The sequence below is a fragment of the Alosa alosa genome, chromosome 14 (assembly GCF_017589495.1).
Source record: "Alosa alosa isolate M-15738 ecotype Scorff River chromosome 14, AALO_Geno_1.1, whole genome shotgun sequence".
Lineage (NCBI taxonomy): Eukaryota > Metazoa > Chordata > Actinopteri > Clupeiformes > Clupeidae > Alosa > Alosa alosa.
In genome coordinates this window covers 20,309,711-20,323,070 of record NC_063202.1, presented here as the reverse complement: position 1 = coordinate 20,323,070, position 13,360 = coordinate 20,309,711, and the positions used below count along the sequence as shown (strand labels likewise).

Here is a 13,360-nt window from a genome sequence, read left to right as displayed (position 1 = left end):
GCCATTGTGCCAAGGAGCATATTCTAGTATAGGTGAGAACAGACACAGGAGATAGGGGCTCTCTCTCTCACACACACACATACACACACTTGCTGAGCTGTGTCTTTTTGCAGGAGAAACAGCTGATTAATGCCCAGAGGGAGGACCCTGCTGCCCAACAGTCTGATTATCAAAACCTGCTGCCAAAAAAGAGCCTGAGAGAGAGAGAGAGAGAAAGAGAGAGAGATACAAGAGAAAGAAAAAGAGTGAGAATAGAGAGTAAAGAAAGTTTTAGGTAAGTGAAGGACCAAGGGGAGTGTGGAGGAGAGAGGGTGAGAAAAGGTTGTACAGTGTAGAGTACAGAGAGAGACAAAAGAGAGAGAGAGAGAGAGAGAGAGAGAGAGAGGAAAGGGGTGGGGTGAGTGGAGAATGAAAAAGAGATAGATGGGGGTTGACAAGGGAGACGGCCTTGGCTCCATGATTGAGATCACGGATTGGGGGGTTGTGGTCAGGGCAGGGAGCAATGTATGTGTGTGAGTGTGTTTGTTTGTTTGTGTGAGTGTGTGTGTGTGTGTTGTATACAAATTTGTGTGTTTGTGTGTCTGTGGTGCGCACAAAAACTTACCATATGTTCTCGGGGTTGGTGTGTGCTTGTGCATGTAGGCAGGCATTTGTGTGTGTGTGTGTGTGTGTGTGTGTGTGTGCATGTGCACGTTGGAACCAGTCATAGCTTTGCCAGAGAAGTGTGTGTGTGTGTGTCTTTGTGTTGGGCTCTGGCCTCCAGACAAACGAGTATAAATAACCAAGCTGTGCCCAGAGCATCCAGTTCTCCCTGGCAGAAACTTTAACCCTTACACTGCCGCAGAGCACATTCCTAATGCTCACAGTAGCAGCAGGGCTCCACCATATCAGTGCAGAGTAAACATTATCAGCCATTACCTAAGTGCACAGGAGCATGAGAGAGATTACATTTACTGCAGTGTTGTTGCAATTGTTTTTCTGTTCAATTGGGCTCTCGAGTTCCATTCTGACTTTGCAATTTTGTACGTTTGTTTGTTTGTGTGTGTGTGTGTGTGCGTGCATGCGTGCGTGTGTGTGTGTGTGTTACAGGAGGTCCAGCTGATGGGAGGATCTTACCTGGAGATCAACTTCTGAAGGTGAATAACACCCCAGTAGAGGATCTACCCCCTGACCAGGTCCAGGAGATGATTGGGTAAGAGGCTTTTCACAGTGCGCAGCACACCCAATCTGTATGCTTTGTGTGTGTGTTTTTATTTGTGTGTGCGCATGTGTGTGTGGCCTGTTCAGTTCTGTGGAAGGGTTTTAGTTCCAGTCTTTCCAGTGTAGCAGCACGGCAAACCTTAAGCAGAAGGCTACTGTTCACCTTTTCTCTGTTTGCTCGAGTGCCATGAAGGAAAATGTGAAAGTGTTGACATGGAGTAAAATGGTTCTTTCTGCACCTTTCGTCCTCTGTTAGGGACAGTCAGGAGTCGATTACTGTCACAGTCCTGAGGCACATGTCAGTAAGTACACTTCCTCTGCTCACAAACTGCTCTTAACTTTACTCACTATATAAGATAGCAAGTATAAACCCTGTATAGAAATAGAAATATTCCTATCACACACACACAATATTCCTATCACACACACACAATATTCCTAATATAGCAGGCACAGGCACTTGACAGATGCTATTCTTATGTTCAGCTCTTTGGAATTTCAATTTGTTCGTAATGGATCAGGTAAATGTGAGGTGTGAATCTTTTCTGTGTGAAACGATTTACAAATCGGATGTTTTTCCCTCAGGTTCCAAAATCTTCCTTGATGACGGCGGAGAAGAGAGCTCGCCTGAGGAGAAATCCAGTGAAAGTCCGCTTTGCTGAGGAGGTGCTGGTCAACGGACACACTCAGGTGAGGATTTCACAAGCACAGGAACACATCAATCATCCACACTCAAGAGCCGCAGAGTGCACAGACACAGGACATAGTGTCATTCCTTTCTTACTCACTTTCTCTCTCTCTTTCTCTCTGTGTCTTTCTCTCTGTCTCTCTCTCTCCCTCTGTCTCTCTCTCTCTCTGTGTCTTTCTCTCTGTCTCTCTCTCTCTCTGTCTGTCTCTCTTTGTCTTTCTCTTTCTCTCTCTCTCATTATATCCCTCTCCCACTGTCTCTAATTACCTATTTGTGTTTCCTGTATTCTCTTCTTAACACAGTTCTCCAGTCATTATTGTTGTGAAGGTTTGACGCAATTGTTAATGTTGTAAAAGTCTAATTCTGCTCTCCTGTTCCCAGGGAAACTCTCTGCTCTTCCTCCCCAATGTCCTGAAAGTCTACCTGGAGAATGGCCAGACCAAGGCCTTTAAGTTTGACAACACCACCACTGTCAAGGTTAGCCTTTAAACCTGTCTTCTCCGAGAACAGCGCAACTTCCTGTGAATTCACACAAGCTCAGTTTAGTTGTACAAAGCACAACCTGGTGCACTTACTTTAAAGGTCAGGGCTGTGTGTGTGTGTGTGTGTGTGTGTGTGTGTGTGTGTGTGTGTGTGTGTGCGTCTGTGTTTGTGTTTCGAAATCAAAAAGGTTTACGTAATATTTCTGTGACATTGTACTGACATTTGTGCAGCTGTCAGTGTAGTCTATTCTCTAAGGAAAACATCTGTTGTCTGAGGTAGCTCTAAGCTGTCAAATCAAATTTACACATGATGTGTGATCCCTTACCATCCAGCCAATCAGAGCAAGGCAGATTCAGCCAATCAGGACAAATACCTACCTGTCATGTTACAGTTATATGAAAGCCAATGCAGCTTGTTTGGACAGTGTTTGCATTGCAGGTAACATAGGGTAGAGTATTTGAGGCTGATGAGCTAATCAGCCAAACAATCACATCTCACTAAAGTTACATGGGCAACATACCCCATAATCATATAAATTCTCCATTAAACATGACTTAAGAAATTATAAATTCCATTCAGTGCATTAGTGGGAAAATATGATGTGAATATGATCAGGTAACACTGTTATGACCTATTCTACAATTACAAAGTGCACAGTCACTTTTCTCACAGTCACATTTGTAAAACAAGATATCGTTGCCAGAAACTCATGGATACATTTTGTTTCAAAGCTAGGGCCCTAATTTAGATGATGGACCAAGAGCTCACTGTATTAAATTAGAAAATAGGTTGAGCCTCATCATTGCATTATCTTTAGTTAGACTTTAGGCTCTGCTCTTTGCCTGCCTTTTAAATTAGGGCTGATGTGGCCTAATAGCACGGTCACAGTTTGTCATTAGATTTTATATCAACCACATGGCCTTTATTAACGTCTTGGTTATTTTTTTTTTTTTTCCTCAGGACATTATCTTGACTCTGAAGGACAAACTGTCTATCCGTTCGATTGAGTACTTCTCACTAGTGCTGGAGCAACAGTATAGCATCACCAAACTGCTACTACTGCACGAGGAAGAACTTATACAGAAGGTGAGGCTCATACACACACACACACACACACACACACACACACACACACACACACACACAGAGACGTGCGCACACACACACACACACAGCACAGCCACATATATGTTTTTGAGACCATCACCATTGTTTTTTTTGCAATTTTAAGTGTACTTTAAGATGGTGTTGCAGTGAGTGCCCAAAATGGGTATAGCCACAGAGACATACACTTTAAACATACAAGTTCCTCTGACCTATGGCTCCGGGCTGTGTATAGCATTTGGCTGCATGGTGACATGGCTGGACTGTGCTGGACTGCCCTGCGGTCTACGGTCTGGAGATTTATTGAAGTGAGCCATGACTCACTGGTCTGACTCAAACCAGATGTGTGCTTTTTGATTAAAGACGCAAATGTATATTCAAGGGTACGTATGGTATGAACTGCAAGGGTGCATGCCCTGTGGCAACCTTTTAAACAACTCGTTTTGTAATCATTGGGAGACAAGTACATGGCCCATTATAGGTTCTGCTGTATGTATGTTTGTAAGTGTTGACCCAGAAGTGGTTCTGCTGTATGTATGTTTGTAAGTGTTGACCCAGAAGTGGTTCTGCTGTACGTATGTTTGTAAGTGTTGACCTGGAAGAGGTTCTGCTGCACATATGTTTGTAAGTGTAGTGTTGACCCGGAAGTGGTTCTGCTGTATGTATGTTTGTAAGTGTTGACCCGGAAGTGGTTCTGTTGTACGTACTGTATGTTTGTATGTGATGACTCAGAAGTGGTTCTGCTGTACGTATGTTTGTAAGTGTTGACCTGGCTGATCTGCTATACGTATGTGTTTGTGTAACCCGGCTGTGGTTCTGCTATTCGTATGTGTTTGTGTGTGCCGACCCGGCTGTACTTATGTGTGTGTGTGCCGTGTGCCGACCCAACTGTGTGTCTGCTATACATATGTGTTTGTGAGTTCTGACCCGGCTGTATGTTTGTGTTCAGGTGGTGCAGAAGAAAGGTTCCCATGACTACCGCTGTCTTCTCAGAGTCTGCTTCATCCCTAGAGACCCGCTTGACCTACTGCAGGATGACCCTGTGGCTTTTGAATACCTCTTCCACCAGGTTTGTGTGTGTGTGTGAGTGTGTGTGCACGCGTGCATGCATACTTGTACATCGGCTTTTTGTGTGTGTGCATGACAGTGCGCATATATGTGTGTTTGTGTGTGTGTGTGTGTGTGTGTGTGTGTGTGTGTGTTTGAGTGTGGGTGTGTGTATTTGTGTTTGTGCGTGCGTGTGTGTGTGTGTGTGTGTGTGTGTGTGTGTGTGTGTGTGTGTGTGTGTGTGTGTGTGTGTGTGTGTGTGTGTGTGTGTGTTTGTATGTGTGTGTGTGTGTGTGTGTTCTTGCGTCAGTGTGTTTAACATGTGTTCTGTATCCTCAGAGTGTGGGGGACGTGCTGCAGGAGCGCTTTGCGGTGGAGATGAAGTGCAACACGGCCCTCAGACTGGCCGCTCTGCACATCCATGAGAGACTGTCCAGCTGTGGACAGACCCATAGGGCATCTGTCAAAAGCATCTCGTAAGGACACAGGCACACACACACACACACACACAGAGGCGCGAGACACACACACACACACACACACACACACACATAGAGGCACACACACACACACACACACACACACTCATACATACAGTACTTACACTCACATACACACATACACAACATACACACTCCCCTGCATACACTCTCAGACAAACACACACAGATTATGCCCATGACACACATACATTTTAGCTCTCACATTTAACCCTAAAATGTACATGTACATTTGAAGATGCTAAAACTGCTGTATTCTAAATGTTCATTGCAGTAAGGAGTTTGGGCTGGATAGCTTCATTTCTCCGACTCTGATGAGGAACATGAGGGAGAAGGATCTGAGGAAAGCACTCAACTACCACCTCAAGAAGATCCAGTCTCTGCTGGAGCCTCGGCAGAAGGTAACATTCACAGTGTGTGTGTGTGTGTGTGTGTGTGTGTGTGTGTGTGTATGTGTGTGTGCCTGTGTCCTTACGAGATGCTCTTGACAGATGCCCTATGGGTCTGTCCACAGCTGGCCAGTCTTGTGTGTGTGTGTGTGTGTGTGTGTGTGTGTGTGTGTGTGTGTGTGTGTATGTGTGTGTGTGTGCTTCCAAATCTCTGCCTTCGTACAGTATGTGGCTCAAAATGCTAAACGCTAAACACTGAGTGCCATATTTCATACTTAGGTGATCTCAATGGACCAGGCCCGACTGGCATACCTGACTCAGATGGCAGAACTCATATCCTACAGTGGCAGGTCCTACAATGCCACCATGCTGGTAAGGCTGAACAAGCTTTATTGCTTCTTTATTACATCCAGAAGAGAGGAAATTGATCAGCAGTCTCAGTAGACAGCACACTCATTTATCCTTCAGCTTGAGCCTTTGTAATACTGAAGAGAACATGGAATGAATATTTGATATGGCTCTTATGAGAGACTCACTTTTATCAGTTGGCAAGAGATACAGAACATTCATTGTGTGGTCTGAGTCATTTGTGAAAGATACAATATAGTCTCAGGGGAGGGAGAAAGGACAGGAGTATCTGGTTTGTCTTCATTACTTCTACCTCAGCTTCAGAATAATAAAGAAAAGAAGAAAGAAGAGAGGTCAGATGAGGAGAGGAAAAGAGAATTTTGTCTATTTTGCACTTCATGGCTCTTATGTAGCTTCTGCTGCAGTCAGGAAAAGCAATTAGAAGAAAAACAAAAAGGGAAAGTATGAAATTAGAAAAAGAGCAATATATTTTTTTATTGTCCACTCCAGCTTCAGGACAGGGAGTCGCTGGTGAGCTTGTTGGTGGGAGCAAGGTACGGCATCAGTCAGGTACTCAACCACAAGCTCAACATGATCTCCACCATCATCGACTTCCACTACATCACACGGGTGGAGCTGCTCTCTGAGTCAGAGAGAGTCAGCATGCTCAAGATCTACCTTCAGGATATCAAGGTGCACAACACTGCAGCACACACCTAGTGTGATAAACACATGAACCCAAAGTGCAGAAAAATCAGTAGCTAAACCGTTACAAATATGGTTTATCAATTATTAACTTTTTTCATTTCATCTGTTCTCATCTACCCTTGTCTCATTGTCCCCTGTGTTCTTGTAGCCGTTAGCATTGCTGATGGATTCTTTGGCTGCTAAAGACTTGGCCTGCCTGTTGGCGGGTTACTGTCGGCTGCTTGTTGATCCAAACATGAACGTATTCCGCTGGGGTGGTCGTCCTAAGATGCGGCGCATCCCAGTCGAAGAAGGTAAGGGTGGAACAATGCTACCAACAGTGTGTGCCTTTCGATATGGTGGTGGATTCATGAAGGTATGCAGATGTAGATTGTGTCATTTAATGATCTGTTGTGTGTTTCTTCCCAGAATATTTGTCTCGTTGTGGCAGCGACTCGGACGACTCATCCGACGAAGACTATCCCATGGATGCGCAGCTCTCAGAAGAAACCCACTCCACTCAGACAAGTAATAGCAGAGGTCCACAGGATGATGAGGATGAGGCTACGGGGGGAGAAGAAAAGGATAGTAAGAATGGCAAGAGAGGAAAGGTGAGAGTGATTGTGACCAAGGCAGAAGACGAAGATGAGGAGAACGGCAACATGACAAGCAAGGCCAAGGCAGGTTCTGCAAAAGGCGACGAAGAGATATCGCTGGAGACTTTCCTGGAAACAGCCTGGTACCACACCGACCCGCGAGTCAACAGCAGCTTCTCTAGCTTGTCGAGCAACTCGCTGAGCGCTCTGGAGGAGAACTTCAGAGCGGCCAACCGTGCCCAAGCCCAGCTAGATGCCTTGCGGGAGAAGAGCAAAGCCGCCAGCCAAGCCGCCTCCAACATAGACGTCCACAGCCCGTACCTCCTGGACATTCCTGGACAGCTGGACCCTTCAGGGGGGTCTAATACACCACAGAGACCGTCCAAACTGGTTTATAGTCATGAACCAGACTTGTGTTATGCAGACCTCTCTCAAGCGGACTCTCTTCCCAGTCCACCAGAGGCCACTGATGATGAGTTGGATGACGATAGCCAAATGGAAGATGACGATGGGGGTAACAGGCCGATACCGAGGACACTGACTCGCTGGAACACCCAGCTTGTGACATTAGATGACGACAGCTTGCACGACTCAGAGGACACTGACCTGAGCATCCATGCAGTTATGACCAGAGGTTACAATCGTGAAGAGGGACAGCAGGGTTCCAGCATGACTCTCCAGGAGGAGATATTTGGACAGATCTTTGCCAATGAAGACGTGTCCCCTCGGAGACAGAGGCCATCAGGGTTCCCCCATGTGGCTGGGACTATCAGAGACAGTGTGTCAGAATCAGAAGATGAGTTCTTTGACGCTCAAGACCGGTTCACGCCACCATTAACAGAACAGGAACAGAGAGGTATGTGAAATCTTTGATTCTTTCACATGCATGATTCATGCACAATGCTGCATGACTACTGTACTATGTCTATGGTCATGTTCTCACCATAGTTTTCATCAATTTTATGTTGTCTATGGTTATGTCTCCTCTGAGGTTTCCTAACACAGTTTTACTACTATCTCCCTTGGCACAGACTTGAGCAATTCACCCAGAGTCCTGAATGTGAATCACATCAATATCAGGAAGCTTATGAAAACGGCTTACTTAAATGGCAGACAGCAGGAGGACGAGCTGGGAGAAGAGGACAGAGATGATGGTTCATCAGTGTCATCCTTCCTCCAGAGCCGGTCCGCTGCCGATTCTGACATGGACTCCCTGTCTGGAGGCTCTCTGACTTCCCATCCCACAGTGGCCTGCCTGATGAATGATCCTGAGGAGGTAGAACACGTAGAGCCCAAACCGACAAGGGACCATGGCACCGCGCAACAGGGGATTCAGCACTCTCATGGTCAGTGCAATGGAGACATACCAGGCAGAAACACACGGTTGTCCTCAGAGCTGCTGGAAATGGAGCCGGACACTATGGAGTTCAAACCGGTCACCTCGACTGGTCCACCACGTACATCTCCACTGATCACCGCTGTGCGTCAAACCCAGCCGTCACAAGGCTCCACTGAAGGTACGAGGAATGCAGAGAAGGAGACAAAGCAAGCGAACGGGATTCCCCCACCCATAAGGCCAAAAAATCATCTCCTTTTGAAAGTCCCTGATCCAGTTGATGTGCCAGTTTCCGGAGGTGACACAGTGGAGAAGGAGCGCTCCCCCAGTTCAGTTCACGGAAGAGGGGGTCGGAAGTCGCCACAGGTGATATACCCTCCACCAAGGAAGGAAGCCATCCTTACCCCAACCAGCCAGCAACCTGCATCTCCCTCATCAACACCTCCGTCTTCCCTTCGTGAGCTGAAACCAGCTTCCCCAGTCCAATCAGAGGGCGATAATAAGGACACATCACTCCCCAGTACCCCCAATGGTCTGACCTTTCACCCCTGGGAGCAGAGGAATGGGGTCACCCCAACTCCTGGCTTAAGCAAAGGGGTGTCAGTGAGCCATGAAAACCTGCGCACAGAGAAGGCAGATGCCCCCAAAATGAGAGTGGGCAGCGCGTCCACCACACCAACGCCCACTCCTTCCCCAATGGTTCCCGTCAGAAGTCCAATCAGTGGAGACCCCTCCAAGGAGTCTGTGGGGACGACTTCACCAGGCCTCGGTACCAGAAACGGATCGTCGGGTCGCCTCTCCACAGCAGCTCTTCGGGGAAGGATTCAAGACCTGCCCTGGTACCTGACCCGTTCTCAAGAGATCCTCGGTACCGCTGCATTAGAGGCTAGTTCTGTTACCGAGCTAAAGGTCAAGGAGGTCCAAAACCCGGCTGAGCCTCAGCCTGCAGGCCCTAAAGAAACCAAGAATCTCCCAGCAGCTGCTGTAGCGAAAAAAGTCAAAGAGAAAGGTGCTGAGGTGGTCATCGCAAAGTTGAAAGATGGACCAGAGGAAGTGTTGCCATTTCAGAAAGAAACTAATGGGAAAGCAGGTGCTCATCCGAGCTTTGTGGATAAGAATGGGATATACAAGCATTTGGGCTCTTGCAAATGTGAACAGCCCCAGTCTAACAGAGATAAGCATCCTGCAGCCGGTCCTGACGGTCCCCCTGCCCCTGTTGCCGCTCCTAACCGCGAGCCCTGCGGCTGTCGCACGGTTTACGCTAACTGCTTTAGCGGGGATGCAGAGGATAGCTGCGGATTTGATGATGAAATGACAGTTTACGAGTTCTCCCGCCGAAACCCTGTCAAGAAACCTCCTCCTGTACCTCCCCAGCCAGTGCCCCCAGCCACGGATGCCAACTGTAACCCCTCTCCCAACGTCCTGTCTCTGCTAAGAGACACGCCAAACCCCCTGTCCACCTCCTCGGAGCTCAGCCCTCTCCTAGCGCCGCCCCGGCCTCTGGAGCCTCGGCCGCTGGAGCTGGGTCTGCTGGGGGATCCCCTGCGCTCTCTGCAAGGCCGACGCTACAGCACCGGGCAGCGGGGCACTAGCCTGAAAGCGGCATACGCCGCCCTGCGGAGTGACATCGACGAGCTGCTGGTGGTGCTCGAGGCCGGCATGACGTCAGCGTCAGCTCCAGCGCTAGCACCCCCATCGGGCCAGCTGGCATGTTGCAATGAGTCCGCCGGAACTAATGGGCACTCTCTCTCCGATGCCGAGCGCTGCCTCCTGCAAACAGAGGCCCGGAGGTTGGCATCTGGGTGCCAGCGGGCAACCCGGGTAGGGTGGGCACCTGACGACGCCCTCCTGTCACTAGGCAACAGCTTCAGTGCCCTGGTGTACCTGTCTGCAGCCTGCCTGCGTGTTAACTGCACACACTGCGGGGGTTCCCATAGCGACATTGACGGGAAAGAGGCACTAGGGAAGCTGCAGGAGATCGTGGGACTGTACAATGAGTTTGTCGCTGCTGTCGAGACTGCACGAGAGGGAGAAGGGGTCAGGTTGCTGGCCAAACAATGCACTGTTCTCATCTCCACGGTCTTCTCCCTCACTCAGCTGTTCAGAACGCGCACGCCAGACACGGATTACGGACTCTCTCACCTGAGCTTCTGAACTCGTCTGAGTGTATTATGTGGTCAAGTGCATGCACTCAAGAGGTTTAAACACTGCGGATGTAGCAAGGAGCATGCAAAGGTGATCGCAGCGAGTTCTGGCTGGGATCTGGCCCAGATCTGGTTCTGCTGGCGCTGAAGGGCTGAGTGTGTGCTGGCACACATTGGTGGGTCAGTACACGTGCTTGTGGGTTGCATATCCTGCATGCTGAGACGGTGCACTCTGACTCTGACTATTCCACTGACAGGGTGATAACATCAGCCAGTTTTAAATGGCAGCCTGCTCAGTGACTTCACAAAGTGCAGTCTCCTTACAAGCTTATGTGGGTTATGCATTTGTACAAATCTATTTTCTAACAATGTACTTTATTTCTTCAATTATGTACAGTATGTATTTATGTATTTATTTTTACATCCAGTACACTACATGTATGTGTGCACGACAGTTTCTTATATACAGAAAGATCACTTGTTACAGTCTCCTCAACAGTAATACGTCGTTGTACTTGTTCTTCTTCTTGTGAGTAATATCCTACCTCCTAATCTTACGGTCGTTGAAACCCAAGGAAAACTGACAGTATTATATTTCTTTTTTTATTCTTAGTTGTGCTGCTCTGATCCGATTCAGGTACTCCCAGCTTTAGGGAGGAACCTGAATTCAGCTCACTTCCCTTTCCTCTCTCACTCCTGAATAATAGTGTACAGCTGGTAGTTATACAAATGCATATATGCAGTAATATATTAGTCCATCCAAAGGAGGTTGGGACTGAGGGGGGACGCAAATAGGAAGGTAGGGTACTGATGATGAGATGAAGCTATGTTGTATGTATGTATATGTATTGTCTGTTAGTAAGAAGGTTTGGCTACTGTTTTTTTTTCCGTGTTTTTTCTTTTGTTTGTTTGTCCATTCGTCACATTAAAGGACTGTTAGCTGTGGTGATCAGAGAGATCCAAAAACTAAATAGCACAAAGAGTTTTCCCAGATAGTAGTAGACTCTGGAAGAGATATTCTCAAATCAGAGATCGATCTACTCCAGGGTTGGTTGCTATTTTGAGTTGTTTTTCACTCTGTTTTTCACACATTGTCTTTTTTATTATTATTTATTACTCTATATAAGAGCCTTTTGGCTCCTCAAATTGTCCTTAATTTGTGACTATGCAAGTGTCCATTGTTTTTGAATATTTTGCCACATATCATGTTTTGATTCTTAAAAAAAACATTGTCAGAACTGTTAATGATCTATAAGCTTATATTTGTTGAAAAAGAGGGCTTCCCTAGCAAACCCAAGCCTTATTCTTGATCCATGGGGATCTTTCTAAAGATGTTTACTATCAGTACGATTTTTTATTTGGATGCAATTGAGGTATGACTTTGCTATGTTGTCCCCATTTTGCCTTGACATTATTTAAACAAATTTTTGATGACATGACAGTCTATCCTCTTATACAAGCTGTTACAATACCATTATGCAGCTTCAGGTTAAAAATACTGCATTTACAGTGACTGTGCTGTTCTCACAACTCTTCAGGGCCACAAGACAAACTAGCTGGCATTTTCTAGGGCAGAAATATTTATTTTAATATCAGCCATATGGCATGGCGTGTTTTTAAATCAACACCTCTTCTCTGCCCTCAACTGGATTTGGTAGAAATGTCCAACAGGCAACAGCAGACCCATGGAAAAGCCAAGGAGCTGCTGTGTCAGCCTAATCTTCAGAACAGCAAAAGGGATCCCATGAAACAGCTGACCCTAGAGGCGTTGCGGTCCAGATTCGACCCTGTGCAGCCCCGGGTCCTGCCCACCGGCAGCTGCTGTCTTGGATCACACACACACACACACACACACACACACAGAGAGAGGGACTGGGAGCTCAAGTCAGGCGAGTCTAAAATAGCATTTGAGGTCAGTGATTCATTGACCCACCAGCGTTCATTTGTTTCTGTTTTTGGTAGCATGCTAACACAAATTAATAAACCATGTTTCTGCACAGTTTATTTATATCAACAAATCGCACCTCTAACAAATACATTTCCATGTTATCAAAGCAGCACCATACTGCAATGACTAGACCTTATTTGCCATATGTAGCTAATAAAAGCTGAGGTTGTACTATGAGAGACGTGTATGGTGTCTTGAATGAATTGCAGAAGTGCACAAGATTGGAGAATGGAAGTGTTGAGAAGCCATGTATGGAAATGAGGATAATGAAGAAGGATTTTTTAAGCAAATGAAAAGGAAAAAGATATAATCGAAATAGAAACAATCACAGTTGTATGTGTTTTTTGCAATATTTCAGTAGCATTAATAAATAGGATCATTTGGAAAATAATTTTGGATGAGTCAATGCTGTTTTTTGATATGGTTATGTGTGTGACGGGTCTTATTCCAAGTGTCCAGATTGCTGCTGTGTGGTCTCAGATTTTACCAAGCCTTTTGCTTAGTAGCTTGTCCATTTGGGATTGTTTGATTTATTTAAACCACACTCCCTCCATGACAGGAGATAGAGCCCTTACGACTGCTCTCGCTTCACTGACTGTGCTGTCTGTACGGAGATTATGGATTGAGGTTAGGATTAAAACCAAAGTGATTACATGCTGGTGGCTAGCAGTTTAAAAGCAGTAGTGCGGTAGTCTCTGCTGTAGTAAAAGTATTTATCACATTCAATGAAACATTTTGAAGCTTTACTTAAGGTTTTGCAATGAAATGACAATGTTAAGAATCAGTCATTTCTGTTTTGAAATTTCATTTTTTTTTAAAAAAAACAAAAACAAAAACAAAATCACTACAAACTCAAAATACAAATTTGTGTTGGAGTGTTGTAACCTTAA

General features: G+C 46.2%; 1 protein-coding gene across 2 annotated transcripts in view; it reads left to right on the top strand.

The window, feature by feature from the left end:
- frmpd1b (FERM and PDZ domain containing 1b) overlaps positions 1 to 12,861 on the top strand; it is a 28,683-nt gene extending 15,822 nt beyond the window's left edge. For both annotated transcript variants that reach the window (XM_048262575.1, XM_048262573.1), the window contains exons 5-17: positions 1,090 to 1,192; positions 1,457 to 1,502; positions 1,786 to 1,890; positions 2,270 to 2,365; positions 3,332 to 3,457; positions 4,425 to 4,544; positions 4,862 to 4,998; positions 5,297 to 5,423; positions 5,691 to 5,783; positions 6,270 to 6,452; positions 6,616 to 6,760; positions 6,876 to 7,898; positions 8,074 to 12,861. In XM_048262575.1, coding sequence (XP_048118532.1) covers positions 1,090 to 1,192; positions 1,457 to 1,502; positions 1,786 to 1,890; positions 2,270 to 2,365; positions 3,332 to 3,457; positions 4,425 to 4,544; positions 4,862 to 4,998; positions 5,297 to 5,423; positions 5,691 to 5,783; positions 6,270 to 6,452; positions 6,616 to 6,760; positions 6,876 to 7,898; positions 8,074 to 10,532 — 4,763 coding nt within the window. In that variant the 3' untranslated portion in view covers positions 10,533 to 12,861. The remainder of the gene's footprint in view (positions 1 to 1,089; positions 1,193 to 1,456; positions 1,503 to 1,785; positions 1,891 to 2,269; positions 2,366 to 3,331; positions 3,458 to 4,424; positions 4,545 to 4,861; positions 4,999 to 5,296; positions 5,424 to 5,690; positions 5,784 to 6,269; positions 6,453 to 6,615; positions 6,761 to 6,875; positions 7,899 to 8,073) is intronic.
- Positions 12,862 to 13,360: the final 499 nt, after the last annotated feature.